General features: G+C 35.4%; 4 protein-coding genes across 7 annotated transcripts; all 4 read right to left on the reverse strand.

Annotated features, from left to right (window-relative positions):
* Positions 1-677: 677 nt before the first annotated feature.
* On the reverse strand, positions 678-6057 carry LOC104904229 (factor of DNA methylation 1). Of its 2 annotated transcripts, XM_010692429.4 has the most exons (7): positions 5863-6057; positions 5045-5251; positions 4438-4574; positions 4038-4172; positions 3719-3931; positions 2821-3063; positions 678-1123 (listed from the first exon to the last, which is right to left on the reverse strand). In XM_010692429.4, exons 2-7 carry the CDS (start codon positions 5229-5231, stop codon positions 1100-1102), a joined length of 939 nt encoding a protein of 312 aa, XP_010690731.2. In that variant the 5' UTR covers positions 5232-5251; positions 5863-6057; the 3' UTR covers positions 678-1099. The 2 variants fall into 2 exon arrangements, with proteins under 2 accessions (XP_010690731.2, XP_019107223.2); XM_019251678.3 differs by lacking the exon at positions 5863-6057 and having other exon boundaries at positions 4438-4587; positions 5045-5249.
* A 925-nt stretch (positions 6058-6982) lies between these two features.
* On the reverse strand, positions 6983-8477 carry LOC104904201 (factor of DNA methylation 2). The gene is made up of 4 exons (XM_057392821.1): positions 8396-8477; positions 8119-8289; positions 7795-8028; positions 6983-7376 (listed from the first exon to the last, which is right to left on the reverse strand). Exons 1-4 carry the CDS (start codon positions 8396-8398, stop codon positions 7140-7142), a joined length of 645 nt encoding a protein of 214 aa, XP_057248804.1. The 5' UTR covers positions 8399-8477; the 3' UTR covers positions 6983-7139.
* An 875-nt stretch (positions 8478-9352) lies between these two features.
* Positions 9353-9964, reverse strand: LOC125494940 (uncharacterized). Its single transcript, XM_048638874.1, has one exon. It carries the CDS (start codon positions 9962-9964, stop codon positions 9353-9355), a length of 612 nt encoding a protein of 203 aa, XP_048494831.1.
* Positions 9364-17877, reverse strand: LOC104904207 (factor of DNA methylation 5). 3 transcript variants are annotated; one of them, XR_791598.4, is made up of 10 exons: positions 17645-17877; positions 16321-16586; positions 15230-15492; positions 14685-14858; positions 14288-14500; positions 12826-13288; positions 12023-12297; positions 11664-11844; positions 11340-11553; positions 9364-9987 (listed from the first exon to the last, which is right to left on the reverse strand). XR_791598.4 is itself a non-coding variant. In XM_010692408.4 (9 exons), exons 2-9 carry the CDS (start codon positions 16553-16555, stop codon positions 9974-9976), a joined length of 1818 nt encoding a protein of 605 aa, XP_010690710.2. In that variant the 5' UTR covers positions 16556-16586; positions 17645-17877; the 3' UTR covers positions 9364-9973. The 3 variants fall into 3 exon arrangements, 1 of the variants encoding a protein (XP_010690710.2); XR_007271671.2 differs by lacking the exon at positions 17645-17877 and having other exon boundaries at positions 16321-17608; XM_010692408.4 differs by lacking the exon at positions 11340-11553.
* Positions 17878-18508: the final 631 nt, after the last annotated feature.

The raw sequence follows: 18508 nt of genomic DNA on the forward strand, positions 1-18508 counted from the left end.
CCTTTTTTCACACCAACCTACTGCCATTTCACCACCACCAACCCACCACCACCAACCTACTGCCATTTCACCACCACCCACCACAACCAACCTACCGCCATTTTACCGCAGCCACCCAACCCAAAAGCCGGTGAATTTTTTTTTGAATGGCGAACGTCCGCCCAGCATGTTCTCGCCATGGGGCGACCGTCCGGCCAGGTTGTAGATGTCGATCGTGGTTTTATCATATTAGAATTGTATTTATTTCATTTTGATATGTATTTGTTTAGTTTTGACTTCCTTTGTAGATGTCGTATGACTTTGAATCAATGGTTGGATCAAGTTGATAAGAGACACGTGCAGCAAAATCAAATAGAGTAAAAATAATTTATGAAATAGGGAATTTTCCTTAATAAACTTCTAAAAAGAAAATAGAGACAAACAAAAAGGACGAAGAGAATAGCTGATAAAGATGAATTTTTGTTGAGAAAATCATGTTTAAAGAAGGAATGACCTTATTAGTAATACTCCAACTCGAGTAGTCGAGTATAACATAAAAGGGTTTTGACATACGTAGTCTTTAAGGTAGCGGATATGCATTAAATAAATTCTAGAAAAGTATTAATTCTAGACCTTAAAACGTGATTTATTTACGAAATAGAGGGAGTGATCATTTTTTCATACGTCGTCAATAAGAATTATGAATGCGAAAATATCTCAATTTTTTTAATGGAATCGATACATATGGGCCTCAGGATGGGCCACCTATCTCAATTACAACCCAGTCTATTCAACAACCCCCCAGCCCCCCCTCCTCTCATCAAGACCTCAGTCGGAATCGAAACCCTGCCACAAGCGTGGGAGTTTAAAGGTGTTACCACCTCAACGATCCCTTATACTTGAAAGAATTTTCTTTTATTTATAAATTTTACTTGAAAATGAACTATAACATCTTTCATTAATAGGTTCAACACAGCAATGGGTAAATGAAGGTCGAAGGACAATCCCGGAACAGCAACATAAACATATAACAATCTCCTGGTGCATCCACATCCAAGCTGCCAACGACGAATATCTGGTAGATTACACGACTATTTACACAAAGGATGTTTCTGCCTGCTCATACTGCTGTAGTGTTCTGAGTCTGCATTTACACAAAGCAAAAGTAACATCAGTGTACAGCCACTACAATAGAACACTGAAGTGTTTTTTCCTTAACTTTCCACGATTATAAAGAAACCACGGGGATGTGAAATAGTTTAGATTAAACATTATATGGTTACATATAAATATCGAACTAATTCTTAATTCGTCAACAACATTTTCTGTCCTTGGTAAGATCTTACCTTCTGTCCTTGAGGTCAGGGGTTCCCTTACCTTCCCCCTACTCCCAGGGCCTGGCCCTAAAACCTAGATCCTTTTATTACGATCTTCACCAGGTGCGACCTGAAAGTTTGGGGTACACCGTACATTTGAAGGTGGGATTACATCATCTGAGAGTTCTATCTAGCTATCCATAATAGTCTTACATGAAATCCAACCAATACCAGTGCATATGTGAGATTAGACTCTTCTTTCAACACCTGACCCAAAAGAAGATTCCAGTTCTACTTGTGTGTTTGGAATATTCACCCTTGAAACCTAGGTGGATAAATGGAGTTAAGGACCCAAATATTGTAGGTTTGCAATGGTAAATCCAGTATCAGACACATCCTTATTAAGACCCTGTAGTCTCACATTTTCTGGATTTTAGGGTCCTGATTAAAAAAAAAATGGTTGGTGGTTCGTGTTACTAAGTAGAACTGTAAAAGCTTATTCAGCTATTAACGCAGATAGATTACATATAAGCTGGAAAACAGATAGAAACTTGTAGTATCTTATTATTAAAACCATAATTCTCCATTTCGGTATATGAGTATCACCGGAACTATGACTTAGGTTTCCAACTTTTCTTTAGACTATAGATTGGAGCTGCACAGATCAAAAGAAGACCGAGGATTAGACAAGAAAATCAGGTTGATAGCTTTCCCTGTTGTGAATAAATTATGTCTCAAAGAAGTATTAAAAGAGTTGGTGAAATTTAAGAGTTGTACCAAGGCGCAAAGGCTGCTTGGTAAATTGGACCTCTGAATACGAGAAGCTTAACTATGAAGCCTCAGAAGCAGGCTTCTTATAAATTTTCTGCTTGACACGTTGATGCTTCTCTGCAATTTTTAATTTAATTTTGGTGTATACAGATCCCGAAGGACAGTGATGTGGAGGGGATTAAGGTCTTGTAATGTCGACAGGAAACTTAACAGCAAGCAGTATACCGCCTTCTATACACGTATAAGCTAAGATACCAGTATAACAGAAAAATATGTCTCCACCTAAGTATTATTAGGTAACTGGTATGCACATAATTTGCATAAAGAATTTGAATTCATACAAGCATACATCCTCCTTCCTTCAAATTCTTGCTTTGCATTAAGCATTTGGTTCGGTTTACAGCTATTTACCTATTTTAACTCAACTTTTCATAAGTTTCCAACTTACTGCTAAGTCCGAAATTCTCTATTAGACTATTATTACTATAAGAAGCAGAGATGAAATAGTAGCTAAGTTTTGAACCAAAAGCATAGGAAAGAAAACGATTTTCACAAAGTCGCATGCAACTTGCAGCTGGTAGTCTGTTACAGAAAAGGTCGTAAGAAAAAGTAAATACCTGAAAATGATCTCTAGAAGATGACAACAAAGTATTGATATAGGTCAAGTATAGTAATCAACAAAGCGATATGTGCTGTTTTCTATGATTTGATGCTTCTACAAAAACAATGCTTAAAATAGAGTTCGACGTGAAACCTGTGCCTGTGATCTTTTGCGTTTCATGGACTTAGCTGTCCATCTCTGTACAAGATACTCTATTGCTTCTTTCAGACTAGCCCTTCTCCCCTCCTTATAGTTCCAGAGTTCAGAAACAACAAATCTACCACTGGGATTGTAGTCATTCAACTCCATTAATGCCTTGATCACCACTTCATATGCTTCCTCACCCCATCCACCTCTCAATTCTTTCAGTTTACCGTCATCTTCATCTATAACTTCCTGAGTTGAAGAACAAACAATTCAATGTTAAGGTCACATAAATGTTTCAACAATGATGTAAAACATGCATCTTAGATAGAGCCAACAATACTTTTCAAACTTTCCTATATGATGAACACAATGTCTAAAAGTTTTAGGAAGATAAATGACAACCATGAAGAGCGACAGAAAGAGTTTCCTTCATAGATCAAAGATGATGTAAAGCATGTACGATACGAGACACATAGTTTTAACCTATGTAGCATGGAGACAGCTAAGATTCTGGATACGCAAACGTTTCGCGAACGGTGAATTTTCAAGTTCCAGCTAATTCCGGCTTCATTATCTCAGAAACAGAATCGGTTTTTCAAACAAAAATGTTCTGGAAACGGGGAACCTCAAGTCCCAGAGATAACCCTACTTCACAGGCGTCAACAAAAGATGCATACTTCTCACTGTATCTTGATGGTGGGCCACAAGTCTACTACAAAATGCAGACACGTTTTACAAACATCCTCAAAGAAAGCTCTACGAGAACTTTAGAGTTCCCAATCATTTCAACTAATCAATAACAGCAGCATTGCAATTTTACTATCTATCCCCCTCAAACCATCACACTTTATTTGATATCTACTTCTTCTCAATATGCAGATATACAGAAGGTACTAAAGATGACCTGCAACTTTCCATTCACAACTCTGTTTTTGAAAGGATGCCAACTAGCATTGCCGAGGATGTCTTGCCATGATGAGCAAATTGTAGAAGCTCTCATTTGCCAATCCCCAGCAGAGCTTTTCTTCAAACAGGCATCTCGAAAAGGCTTAATTTGAACCTCGCCCATCCGTTTGATTCTAATGTCAGCTTCAACATCATTTATTCCTTGTAAAGTCTGCGTCATGAATGAGCATGCAGATTAGCAGTATTCTAAGATCAGGAGACTGAACCATGAACAAGCACCTAGAATGATGATGCAACATGATCTACAGCAGTCTTACACGAATCAAAGCTTTGCGAGCATCCTGGAGCTCCACATTAGTTGTACGCTCTTTGCTAATGAGTGTTTGGTTAAGAGACTCTAAGCTTTGCAATTCATCTCCGCCTTCTTCCAGCTCTCTCATTAAAGAATCAAGCTGGCAGTAAATGAAGATTACAAAAAAAAAAAAAAATCAGTTTTACATTGTTCTCTTTTAGATCAAACAATAAACTTTTGACTATATGAGAGAAGTATAAAACATTCTTGAAGTCATTTATTAGCATTTATCATATCAAAAGACACATCAACAGAGTTGATCAGTACGACAAGTGGGGGCTGTTTTCAATTACAAAATAATGGTGTTTCTACATAGATTAAGTGATGAGTGTCAGCTTAAAAGTCCAAGATAAGAGATTAAGTACCTTTTCATGCTTCGATTTGATTTGTATCTCACGTTCATCAACTTCTTTGGCTCTCAGCTCAACTTCTTTTCTTTGATTATCTAACTCAAGTTTTGTTTTCTCACTATTTAAAATTACAGATTGCAATCTTTCAATTTCTGAAAGAAACAGCTGCAACTAAATCATCAATTTGATTGCAAAAACTTTAAGAGACACTTCAACTAAATCATCATTGCAAAAGCTTGAAAGAACACTTCAACTACAAAAAAATACAGCTCTAACATTTAATAATATACTACTAAATACATACTGTAGAGAAGACAGTTCCCTTCATAAAGCCTTAATAAAGATAAATGAGTATTAGAGATTGCATTTCCTTCTTTGCACAATATATTCAATTTGTTCAAAACATTGAAAATTCCAAATGGTTCCACAGAAATTGCATTACGTCTTAATGTCTTATGAGGCCAACATAGAATCATAGATACACCAAGGACAATCATCTAAAAAAATCACCATCCAAAATTCTGATTCAATTGGCAAAAAAAGTCAGATGTGCAAATTTGAACATTACTACATAACCATTCGTGATCGACAAATCTCCCGAAAATGGTACAGCAGGTAATACCTCGTGCATGATCTTGCTGAAGCTTCCGTTTGTCCATAGCCATACTCTTGAGAGCTGTGGACAACTGGTCATACTTCTCCTCCATGTAAAACAACCTCATATTTTTAGCATCAATCTCCATTGCAAGCTTTGCTACAAGCTTACGCAGTTTCTGTAACTCGTTACAATCATGACCCTGATCCTCCATTACACCCACTAAAGCTAAATCTACAAATTCCAGCAAACAAAAATCACAATAGATAAGCTTCTCAATATATATTTCATTTCATCACATCAAAATCATAACAAATTGCAAGCTCACTGTAATTTCAAGTTTCACCAACACAAAAGAAAATGTTATTTTGGAAAACGGATACATTTGCAATCACAGAAAAAGGTAGAAATTTTGATAAGGGAAAATGGGCTTTTAAAAGGAAAAAAATTGCAAAAAAGATATAAGAAAAGCATGCAATATAAAAGGGGAAAAAGTCGTTTTTTTTGGTTAATCACACTCAAAATCATGAGCAAGATTATACAACTAACATCATTTACCGAAAAATCTAATTAAAATCAACAAGAAATTTCTGTATTACTGCGACCCAAAACCAAAATCGGAGTAGTTCATGTAAAATATCCCCAAATTATTATCTTCTGAAAAAAAAAAAAGCAATTTGGATGAAATAAAGATTAAGAATTTGTGATGTGTTTTCAAGAGTTCAATTACATAATTAAGGTAGAAATGTAGAACAATGCATAGTATAATTATGGGAGAAATAAAAATAGAGCAATATATACATAAATATAAACGAAAATTGAGCAATTAACTGGTGACAACTTACCTGGGAAGAAAGGGGATGAAGTACAATGGAGATTGAGCAACAAAGCAGATTAGGGTAGTGACGACTTAATTACTTAAAGAGGAATCTACTCAAATTCAATTGCATGATTCAATTGCACGGCTAAGTTTTGGCTTTTTTTTTGTGTTTTATCGAATCGGGAATCTATGTTGCGCACATCACTCACCCCATGATTGTTTTTTTTTTGGTTCACACGGTTGATCGGAGCTTTTGTTCTGACTATATCCGAGTCTGATCCGATTTGCACATCTGGTTTTGGTGGGTGAGTCTCTCAATAAGAGTTTCTGCATACGTTGCAGTTTGAGTCACGTGTCCAATGATAGGAGGGTTCTTCGGTTGAAGTTTGAGTCATTTGAGATCTTATCAAATTTGTTGTATGGTATCATAAATTCATAATCATGACACTAATTATTTATAAAATTATTTTTTATATAATTAGAAAATTTGATGATTAAAGTTGTGTGTTGGCAAACGTTAATATTTTTTTAGTACAACTAGAAAGATGAAGGTAGCATTTATCTTCAAGTTGGAAGATTCGTGTGTGTTTGATCCAACAGGTTAAAGTAAAAGACTCTACAATGAGTATTGTAAGGTAGTTTCATCTAATCGCATGCACCCTTATGTTTGGTATGTGAGATGATAAGGTCATAAAAATAAATAATTGACGAGTGAGATAAGGACTCTACAAAATTAGATTTTCTCTATTTCAAAATATTTGCAACTCTTCGACTTTTACACTATTCATATTCCAGGGGAACATTCCTCAACTATACCACACGTCTTCATATATTGCCTTCTTTGTTTGGGCACCTCCACCATGCCCAAATTCTGGACAACAACGTTGAGGCAACTGAATAGGGGAAGAAAGGGGCTAATGCATGTAAACTGTTATGGACTCTTGCTGCTCCAAGGGATATAATTGCTTACACCCTATGGGTCATGAATAAGATAGGATTTGATCTCAAATTTGGACACCGTCCACGTAAGACAACACAGTAGAATTCTACTACTAAGTCAGTGATCAATAAAACCGCTAAGTGAGTTAGCGGTTTCGATCAAAGGTTAAAGAAACAGCTTTCTATAAACTAGATGGCATACCTCATTTTAGAAAGTGCAATACTACCTGATGTATATCAGCTGAAGATTATATTTACCCACAAAGTTCTTATGACCTTTTGGAGCCCTTTTTCTACAGATAGATATGATGGTTTAAGATCCTAAGTTCACAAGTCAATGTGAAAAAAACAATACAATTCACACTAGTATGTCTTCTTCTTCTTCTTCTGAGTAAGCCATTGCTTGATAACATACTGTATCACCTCTCCTAGAGTAGCTTTCCTGTTCTCTTTGTAGTTCCAAAGCTCAGGCACAGGATAACGTCCGCTTGCATTGTACTCGTTCACTTCGAGCAATGCCTCAACTGCTGCTTTATAGGCCTCCTCTCCCCATTCGTGCTTCAGCTCTAACAACTTTTTATCATTTTCATCAATTACCTCCTGCAGAAGTTACACAGACTGGTGAAAACAGAAAAGCTCTTGCAAGTTTCAAAGGAAAAACTGACATGCATAATCCCAACTATAATCCTTCTTTTTGAAACAGTCCCAACTATGGATTAACTCATAATAATCGTAACTTTAGGGATGTCTTTTAAAAGCAGTCTGACATGACCTATAAACTGTTAAAACTAGTAAAGACAGTTAGGACTTGATAGCCAAAAGGGGAGTGAAAGGAGAGAAAAAAAAAAAACAAATAATCCTAAAGTTGGGACTATTCTGAGTTAATTCAACATCTGGAACTGTTTAAAGAAGAAAGGTTGTAATTGGAACAGTTGGTATCGATTTTTGCCAGTTTCTGAAGTTTTTTGGAGCAGATATTTTTGTTACTTGTAATAATATGGAAAGTAACATGACCTACAGATAGTTTTTCATTGATGATCTCCTGCTTGAAAGGTTGCCACCCAGGATCACTTATATCCTTTTGCCACAATGAGCATAATTCAACAGACTTCTCTTCCCAGTTTCCAAATTTCTTGTCCCACTTTCCACTACGAAACACTCTAGAACATGCATCTCGAATTGGTTTCAGATTGACTTCTCCCATTCTCTTGATCCCAATTTTCACCCTAGGTCTTTTCAAGGACACCAAACCCTGCAAAAACATGGGCAATCAATCTTAAGACACACATAGGCACGCGCATCAGATTAAGACACTTGATGATAACTTAAGACATCCAATTACTTCAATAGCCGCTCTGCGAGCAGCTTGTAGCTCTCGGTTACTTGTAATCTCTTTCACCATCAGAATCTGATTGTTCATTTCCAAGTTCTCGAGTAGCTCCGTGTTTTCCTCCAGTTTGTTTTTTAGAATGTTATTCTCAGTTTGTAAACCTTCCAGGTTTGGCATTTTCAGCTGTTAGAACAGAAAACCAAAAACTATTATTGGATTTATCACCACCACTATACAGCTTAAATTAATAGGTATAATGAAACATAACAAATCTTACAGTCTCTCCTACCATCAAAGAATTCTTCTCTTCCTTGTTATGGACTCTCGAATCCTTGAGTTCCTGTGGTTGAAAATCAAATTCATTCTTAGGATTATTTCGGTGTTATTAGTTTCTTGCATTATTTCATTCTGCTTGTTGATCATCCTTTTGAATTCCTCCTTTTGAAATTCCAAATCATGCTGGAGCTTCTCATTTTCTAGATTCATTTTCTTAGTCTTTTCCTTTTCTGTAAAAGTATGTAAGCATTGTGAACCATGATTATGAATTTGAAAACATTAGAAAGCAGTGTAAAAATAAAAACTAGTAGGAACACGCATGAAGCAGCATCAGGGTGGAGTTGAGAAGTGCATTCGATGTGCTGAAGTTGTCATAAAATTTTCACGATGCCAATCTTGGGACTTAACGCATATACGGGCTTTGTGAAGGAAACAAGCTAAGATAGAACTATGTTTGAAAGATAAACACTCAATCATACTTCATACACACATGAAAAAGATTATAGTTCTAACTTCTAAAGACGATAAAGATTAAACTTCAAGCCAACATTTTAGAGGACATTCACGTTCAGCACTAAATGTCCGGTTCAATGGATACATTGTCTACCTTTAAAAGTATATCAGATTATCAGTAGCTATGGCTGACAAACATGCCAATCACATACTTCCTCCATTTATTAGTACATGCAACATTTGACTTTCTTAGGTCAAATTTTATATATTCTGACCGGTATTTTTACTAATATATGTATAAAAAATATTATTACACTGGATTTTGTTTGCTTCATTTCGATTTGTCATTTCAATATATCAACTTTGATACTCGCAATTAGCACATGACTAGAAATATTAATGGTTGAAGATCGTAAATAGTCAAATGTTGCATATATTAAAAGACACAAAAGTATGAAATGACATTTTCAAAAAATTTAAGATTTTTTCTTTCTGCACCATGAACATAATCATATCATCAACTAGTACCTCTTAAAAAAGCTTCGTGCCATTGATCCTTCTCTGTCGTCAACTTGTTAGCCACAGCAGATTTCTCCTTAATAAGCATCTCATTCTCTGCATTTTGCTCCATCAAGGTGCTGATTGTTGCAGATTTCTGATTAATAAGCCATTCTCTTTCTACCTTCAATGTGTTGATGCATTTTAACTTCTCAATAAGCAGCTGTTCTTTCTCTTCAAGTAGCCTATCTTTGTCTGTATTTTGTGCCTTCAGAGTGTTGATGACTGCAAATTTCTCGGTGATCAGCCTCTCACACTCTTCCTTCAATGTGTTCATATTTTTTATGGTCTCACAAAGCATATGTTCTCTCTCTTCTTCCAAAGCAGCAATGTGTTCAGATTTCTCGTCAAGTAATATATCTTTATCCACATTCTCGGACACCAATACACTAAATGCTGCAGATCTCTCAATAGAAAACTTTTCTTTCTCCTTCATCCAGTTTTCTATGTCTAAAGTGTTCTTTTCTTCTAATTCCATCAACCTGAAGTTTTTGTAATCAATCTCTTCGGAAAGTTTCACCACAAGATTCCGCAAACTCCTAAGCTTATCGTCGTGGTTGCAGTTCTCCATTGGAATGACTCAAATAACAGCAGCTGCAAAACGAATGAAAAAATAAAATTTTACATCAACTCAACAAAGAATATAGGAAGGAATGACAAAGTTCACAAGAAAGCCTTGCTGTACTACTACAGGTGAATAGGTGATAAGCTCATGTATAAATGATGTGACTGATTTTGTCCTTTCTACTGCATTTGGACAGAACTACCTTGATGCTACATCAATGGTTTACAGGCTATGGGATATTTATATCCATAGTACGGCTCAACTATGTGAGAAATCGGGTCACTTTTAAACATAAATCTAAAAACAAAAGCAAATATTATAGGTATTATTCATTTTACCCTCCCCTGTTAATCTAATTTATGTTATCTTGATTCTTTCAGCTTTATTGAGAATTACAAGGTTATATATAAGATATCATATCATTGCAAAAGGAAGCCCATATTAAATTGGAAATATCCCAAGAGATGACTTCAAAGTGCATTATAATACAATAATACATAAAAACATTACCGCAAATGTAGTGTGCGATTAATCAGTAGTTTTCCACAATTATATGCTAGTATTCACTATCTAATAGTTGTTCTTGAGTATTATAAATCTTTAAACAATTTTGATGATTCCGAGCTTCGTGTTCGTAAGTCATCAGGTAATATATGGGATAAAGAATTTCACAAACGAAAATTTTGAAGCAAGAACAATGAGAAACAACAATAAGAACACCAGACTTGGGTATCTCAGTAGTTGAAATTTTCAGGCAAGTTTGGACGTATGCATACAGTGTCAACTGTCAAGTAATATTTGGACATTCTGTACCACAACCAGAATTGCTCTATTTGACTTTATAGAAACCATTAATGACTCTACAAACATATGAATCTGCACATCAAGGTTACATGGTTGTTGAATTGGATGATAGGATAGAGGAGAGAAAAAAGAAGGAAAAAGAAATCATAAAAGCAACACAAAAGAAATTTTGAGCTGGATGGCAAACTTCTGCACTAATTAGCAGGTTGCAATCAGATAGATAGTGCAGAAGGTATCACATAACTGCTCACTCGAAGAAACTAGGAGGTAGAAACGACAATGACCAACGTTCAGTTTGGGTGATAAGTCATTTGGTTCGGTTTAAGTTTGGTATGGGTTACGTTCAACTTGAGTTGTAATCAGGTCTATTAGTTCGACTGATCAAGTAAGGATGAATGTTTCCAGGTCTAGTTCCACATCCCTAATTACCTATCACTCAATTAAACATCAATAAACAACTTGTTTTAATATTAGTCCAGCACAAACTTTTTATATTTCTGGTTTAGACTTCATCTCAAAGGGGAAAAAGAAAAGGTTCAAACTTCTGGACATCAGTCACCATAGTGTTAAATCTTACACAATGTTTCGTAACATGTATGAAACTTCCAATAGATTGTTGCATGATATTGATGTCATCAGGACTTCCACGGGCTTTCTTGAACTAGCTCTAAACTTGAGGTAATATTACTCATGACACTTGAATAACTGTATGCTTCATTACATACAAGCTGCGTATCATTCTCTCATAAACTATGCTTCATCTTCTTTTTTCACATAAGCCTCCAGATAATCTGCATGCATAATATTCCATACTAATTAAGCCAAATATATTTAACATAACAAGACAGTTACTTTTCAATATTCAAGCTCTTTCCTAGATAAGCAGTAAAAGTTATCTTACTTGTTTCTAGAACCATTGAATATGATGTAGCAGAAATCACAGCTTTGGGGGGAAGAAGATATGAGTGTGTGCTTGGTTGCGATAATCCTAATAGATCCAGTCTCCCATTCGGTGGTTCCTCGACCGTGTCAGGCTCAGCTTTAGGATGCTTTAACATTTCTCCCGTGTTTTGACCTTGTAACTTCATTAATTAAAAAACATTCAGCTTTTCATTTTCATGTTCGAGATAATAGAACATAAGTCGGAAATTCTAACAAGATTCAGATTTTTAAAAAACATAAATAAGAATAACAATCTGACAAGATTCACATTTTGGACATAAAGATCTATCTAGCATGATACAAAGTTTAAATATTTACCTTTATATTGTTTGATGTTGAGCTAATCTCCTCTTTGGTACTATGAACTTTGGAGTCCTTTAACTTCTTTGCGATTGGCCCCTTTTGATCTGTTAAAGAATCCATATACCAGTTCACACCTTTGTCCTTGATTGCTACACTTCTGTCACCCCCATAATTGTGCTTTGTCTTCTTGTGCTCCTCAACCTCAATTGGTTTTGCTAGCTCCTCTTGAGGTTGCAATACATGCTTCAGCTTTTCAATCTGTTCTTTCAAGCATTGACTCTTTCTCTTTTCTACAAAAACATACAGAATATGAGACAAAATCATCCCTCTCATCCTCCATCACCACCCAATCAAAACCAGTGTTATCTGATTCGCAAAACCTCCTGCGAACTATTATCCGGAAAAAGGCGCACTTTTACATGCATGGGGTATATTATTAGGATAATATAACAACACTAGGTAGCGAAAATTCGTTCTTGTATTACAAACTAGGTAACACTGGTTAAAATAAGAAGAAAAATGAAGATGGACAAAAGAAATTCAAATGGTCCAAGGTGGCACTCAAAGGCTTTACAGTTATTACTTACTCCAGATCCTTAAGGCCTAGAAAAAAGCATTGCTATAATACCCTGTATCCACTCCACGCACCCCCATAAAGTTTTGGATAAGAAAAATGATAGAGATGGGGGGAATTGAACTTCAGAGGCCAAAGGGTGACGAGGAGCTCCTCAGGTTCAGAACTTGGTTTCATTTGGTCATTAATGTCAAGCTGAACTACATGGATAATCTAAGAGTATAACATTCTCAAGATGACAAACCTGCATTACAGCTTTCAAGCAGAAGATGTTTCTCTGCCATTAATGTGCTGATAGTAGCAGATGATTTGCTAAGCAGTTTATCCTTCTCCATATCCCGCGTCGTTAATTTGGCAACTGCTTCATATTTCTCTTTGAGAAGCTTGTCCTTCTCCTCTAGTATAACATTGATACTTTCCAAATTCCCAAGTAGTTTCTCTTTCTCTGCGATCAGCTCGATGATAGCACCAGTCTGCTCATTGTATTTGTTTTTATAAACATCACAGCGCTGGATAATGTACTGAATTACTTCTTTCAAATCAGCCCTTCTTCCCTCTTCAAAGTTCCAAAGCTCAGGATTAGAAGAATTAGTTCTAGGATCGAACTTTCTAGAATCCAGCAATGCATTAACAACAGCTTTGTATGCTTCTTCACCCCATTCTTCTCTCAACTCTGCCAGCTTCTTGTCATTGTCATCAATAACCTCCTGCATCTTTCTAGTTAGAATCACATGATGGTAAAGTTATAGGCAAAAGAACACTCATCTCATGATATTATTTTTTTACTTATTTCCTTTGACTGATTCCATGAGGGGGGGGGGGGGGGAAGCCCATTCGACCTGGTAATTACTTCACCACTATTTTGAAATCCAGATTTTCCTATAATATTAGGATACCAATGCATAATTTCTCTATGTGAAGTGCTACTTTTAGGTCATAATGTTCATCTGTCTGTATATACCTGCTAAATATGCCAGTTATAAGCTGTTTGAGGAAAATATCTTCAAAGGGAGATAGAGGAGGGAGAAAAAACCACAACATTGGAGAAATATTAGAGTTACAGCTTAGTTCAAAAAGTCTCTGAAATCCTCCTATTCAACAAAGACCATCTTATAATGCTACATGAGAATGAATTTGCAAGCCAGAGGATACGTTAATGTCATCACATAATGCAATTTTCTGTGGTAATCATAGTAAAAGACAGGTTTTGGAAAATCCGAGATATGCTAATTCATCGTTCGATAACTTCTTTCTTGACTAAGGAGAGGGGAATGCTACAACCATTTTGCTACTAAGTTATTCAAACTACTGTTTGGTACAAAGAGTAAATGAAAACCTCCTCTTCTTCTTCAAGGCAACATAGACCATCATATAATGCTACATGAGAATGAAATTCGCAAGACTGAGGAGACATTGAGTGGCATCACATAATGCAATTATCCCGTCGAAATCAGAGTAGATGACAGTTTCTGAAGAATCCAAGAAATGCTAGAACATCGTTTCGCAACTTTTTCTGACTAATGGGAGGAGAAAGCTACAACCATTTTGTTAACTACAACCATTATGCTAATAAAACAATGTAATAATGTAAGAACGAGAAATTACTTGTTTTGTGAAGAGCAAAACCTAGGGTAATAACCATGACATAAGCTTCTGAAACAAGCACAAGTTAACATTGAGCAACTGAGAAAGTTAGAAAGACATACACTCAGTTTCCCCCTGTTGATTTCTTTCTTGAAGGGATTCCAGCTTGGATCATTGACATTTTCTTGCCATAAAGAAAATAATTCATTAAATTTTTCCTCCCAGTTCCTATTGCCAAAAAACTTAGAACATACATCCTGGAAAGGTCGTCGATCAATCTCTCCAAATCTCTTGATCCCAATTAATGTTCCATCGCCATCCATTGTTAGAAAACACTGTTTGGAAGGAAAGAAGGAAAACATTAAGAATTTATTGATAGTCCACTACTGATGTTGAAGACATTCTGGAAAAATTGAAATACTTGTTGCTAAGGAGAAAAAAGATTAAATCCTCAGAGGTTAAGATAGAGACAGAAGGAGTTCAAAGAGGTAGAAGAATGTTTAAAAAAAAAAATTATACATTGATGGCCTCCGTTCTTGCAGATCTAAGCTCTTCATTGCTTGTATCCTTATTTGATTCAAGAGTTTGATTAGGGCTCTCAAGCTGATGCAATGCTTCTTTCTCACTAAGTCGCGTCATCATACTTTTAAGTTGAACTTTCAGATCCTCATTCCGTGCCGTCAAGTATTGCAACTGAAGAATATGCACATTCAATCAATGTCATCATCATACAAGAAATAAATAGATGTTTCAACGAATCTAGATAAATATATGGACAAACAGGATTATTAACGAAGTTTGAGGTGGAAAGGATCAATAAAAGTTCAAGAGAACGATCGGACTGGTGAAACCACAAACTAGAACATTTGGAACACCTCAGTCAAGAAAGTCATATGTATCCTATGTACTTTGCTTGCAGTACTACCAATTAGATTCCAGCAATTACCTCCCATATTATAGGAATAATTAACAATTGCATTATAACCACTAGTTCATTAGCTACCATGTAACTTTGCTCATCATATTTTATTCGTCAAAAACTTGTAGATGTACACAGGCCTTACCTTCTCCTGACTCTTTTGTGCCTTGTCGTGCTTACTAAATAACTCACTCGATTGATTTACTGGGACAATCAGATTGATCTCTGGAGATTCCAAACACCTATTAGCATTTACTGAGTTGGTAGTCACAGTTCCTAGTCCCTTGTCATTCAAAGCCTGGAGTTCCTCCTGTCCTTTTATTCTAGTTTCCACTTTTTGCTGTTGATCCTTTAATTCAAGCCTGATGTTCTTCATTTCTTGTTTCACTTGTTCACATTTTCGGCTCTCTAAAAATTCAAAGTCGAAAAGAAAATGAAAAAATAAACTTCTTATAAGAATAACCCCTTTAAAGAGGGCGGTGTGGGGGAGAAGGTGGGGGAGAAGGTGGAGGAGAGGACAATAGAGACTATATGCGATTAAATGGGGCATTACCATATTGACAAGCATCATCTTTCAGTCATAAATAGAGCAGAAATTTTTTTGTTTGTTAAATTTGGCAAGGAAGAAAGTTCAGGTATTTGGTGGTATAAGAACACCATAAAAAACGGCCATCTTGTCGTTCATCGAATTAATGATCCTTGTTATCTTCTCCTTTCAGTGTGAATACAACCAAAATTTCTAGCAGCAAATTTTCGTGACAGAGTGGTTATAATACCTTAAGACACAAAGACTGAGAAGTACAGTGCATTCCTGTTTCATTATTAACATCATGTTATTTGTAGGTACTCAAGTTAATCAAGATTTGACATTTTGGTAAGATCTTGAAGAATGATGTATTTCCTAAATAAGGATATAAATCTAACACTCCACTTGGTGGATCATACTTCACAAATCATAATAGTGTCATGTGCGTCTTGTTGGATTTTTTTCCATATGAATTTTCATAATATCAAATTTTCGTGAGTTTTAAGAAAAACTTGAGATATTATTGGTCAAAGGTGTGCATTGCAGACCATGGGGAAAAGGGGGAGGAAAAAAAGGAGAAAGAAAGAAACAAGGGTTGCACTTATTTGTGAATGGAGGAAGTAGTGAGTTGTACAAACTACTCACCACCGCCGCACATATCAGTCATGTTAGTGTACAATGGACATATTAGTTAGGGTAAACATGATTACCTTCGACATACACTTCATGTAGCCTATGTTTTTGTGCCATCAAGGAGCCGATTACCGCAGATTTCTCATCAAGAAGCCTGTCTTTCTCTTCAATCAAAGAGCTCATGGTAGCAAATTTTTCAAGACTTAAACCCTCCTTCTCCATCAAAAGATGGTTCTTGTAGTCTATCTCGTTGGCAAGGTTCATCACAAGACCACGCAAATGGTTTAACTCTTCGTGGTTGTTATCTGCCATTGTGGCTTCTACAAAGAGACTCCACTTAAATCTAGTCAAAGGAACAACAAGATTGAATATTAAACTTGTGACATGCTTTGAGAGCAAAATTAGAATGACAACACAAAAGAGCTGTTGATGGGGGAACAATTTTAAAAAATTAGCAGCAGCGTACACTAAAATGATGCTACAAAAGCTGAAACTGAAAAGATGCAGAGCAAACACAAAGTGAATAAAGAAACAAGGAACAACAAATATATCATGAGCAACTTTATGTGTTTCAGCAACTTGGCCACACCCACAACAAGTATATCATGTAGAGAAGTTCATCAACTCAACAAGGCAAAGGCATTAACCCCGATATGAACTACCAAAAATAACTGAATGACACCACTGATGTGATCTACATACACAAAGAACTCCTCTCTTATATCAAGAAAGAAAATGAGAACACATTGGACTCCAATGTTAGCCAAGAATTGAATAATTTGACCGAACCCCTTCGCAAAATTGCTTTAGTTTTCCTAAAAGCTACACCAATTAATTACATTTCTACTGCAAGAGTGCACATTCTATCATTCACACAAAAAATTGCAAGTTTCGAGTTTATGCCGAAAACAGTACAGTTCCTTTGGTAATTTCTGCGTACGAAAAACTGACTATTCTCATAAATTCATGGATCATATATAGCTATAAACAAACTAAATAATCCTCTGAAAATGAATCAAAATAGTTTCACATTGAAAATCATAATTTAAATTCAGCTAACAAACAATTTAAAACTTGAACATAATCAACTCGCTTCCACAAAACTTAAAACCCTAAAATGTTGCTTCTTGATACACATACATGATAAACCCACATAGTTAAAAACTTAAACCAATATAGAATTTAGCAGATTAGTGTTAATTTTGACATGATAATTGAGAAAACAAAAAAACATGGAGGAAATATAGATTGTCCGCGTAAATAAAAAGCAAAAAGATTATAATTGATCATAAGATATCATTACAAAAATAAATAAATAATAATAAGCAAAACGACCCACAATTGAAATAAGATATTAAAACTGAAAATTGCGCATAAGAAATAGTAGTAGTTACTTATTACCAAATAAGAAGCAGAAACAAGCTAAGGTTCTTTCTTGCTCCGTTGTAGAGAGAGAGACTGAGAGTTAAGAGGCAGAAAGAAGAGAGAGAAAATGCAGAGGACAACATATGGAAGAGAAGAAGAAGAACGCAAGGAAGTAGTGTGTACTGTATGTAAATGTGATCACGCCTTAACGAACAAGCTGTCATTTGTGAATTTGGCGCTCTTTCGTCGTCCTTGTTTTTTTTTTTTGGTTAGGATGTGTTCTTTTGTAGCGGATAAGTATGAATTGAATGGAAATGAATTTGTTTGAATTGAACTAAATGTGTCTGAACGACTGAACTGACTTGAACTAATTTGAACTGAAATGAATTTCCATTTATTCAATCCAGAAAAACATAGTTTTATTCTGGTAGTAAATTTATCAAAGGTGATCTTGTATTATAATGTCATTTATTAAACCCTATTTTAAGTTTTCTCCGACTTATACTTTTTTTAATGTAAAATTATTTCATTTTTTTAATGTAAAGTTATTTCATCAATAAAAAAGTCATATGATATCTACAATGAAAAATTGAGACCATAACACATAACAGTTTCGATTAAATATAATTTTAAACTAGCGAAACCATGATAATTGAAGATGAGATTTATATTTTGTATACAGAGTTGTTTGATACAACCTTTACAAAAGGGTCTTTCAATCTATTATGGTTTTGAAATAGAACTAAATTTGACCCAGTTGATTGTAGATGTAGAATAAATATTTGCCGCAACTCATCAATATCCGTGGTTATTTTAAGATGTAATGTGTTATTTTATTTTTTAGGTCTTTTTTTCCAAGGCGTGCTCCATATGCTCCTCTGTTTGGCTGTTTCCTCCAAC

This window comes from Beta vulgaris, chromosome 2 (genome assembly GCF_026745355.1).
Source record: "Beta vulgaris subsp. vulgaris cultivar EL10 chromosome 2, EL10.2, whole genome shotgun sequence".
NCBI classification, from domain to species: domain Eukaryota; kingdom Viridiplantae; phylum Streptophyta; class Magnoliopsida; order Caryophyllales; family Amaranthaceae; genus Beta; species Beta vulgaris.

Bases quoted from the DNA above. Each gene is read 5' to 3' on its own strand.
- LOC104904201 (XM_057392821.1), bottom strand. The intron at 8,029-8,118 runs GTAATTGGATGT...ATGTTTTTGCAG, and splicing joins CTCGCAGAGCGGCTATTGAA to GGTTTGGTGTCCTTGAAAAG. The intron at 7,377-7,794 runs GTAGGTCATGTT...TAACTTCTGCAG, and splicing joins TCATCAATGAAAAACTATCT to GAGGTAATTGATGAAAATGA.
- LOC104904207 (XM_010692408.4), bottom strand. From the start codon at position 16,555: ATGGCAGATAACAACCACGAAGAGTTAAACCATTTGCGTGGTCTTGTG. The intron at 14,859-15,229 runs GTAAGGCCTGTG...CATATTCTTCAG, and splicing joins CACAAAAGAGTCAGGAGAAG to TTGCAATACTTGACGGCACG. The intron at 13,289-14,287 runs GTATGTCTTTCT...AGAAAGATGCAG, and splicing joins TCAACAGGGGGAAACTGAGT to GAGGTTATTGATGACAATGA.
- LOC104904229 (XM_010692429.4), bottom strand. From the start codon at position 5,231: ATGGAGGATCAGGGTCATGATTGTAACGAGTTACAGAAACTGCGTAAG. The intron at 4,575-5,044 runs GTATTACCTGCT...TGTTTCTTTCAG, and splicing joins TCAGCAAGATCATGCACGAG to AAATTGAAAGATTGCAATCT. The intron at 3,064-3,718 runs GTCATCTTTAGT...TCTTCAACTCAG, and splicing joins TTGTGAATGGAAAGTTGCAG to GAAGTTATAGATGAAGATGA.
- LOC125494940 (XM_048638874.1), bottom strand. From the start codon at position 9,964: ATGGAGAACTGCAACCACGACGATAAGCTTAGGAGTTTGCGGAATCTT.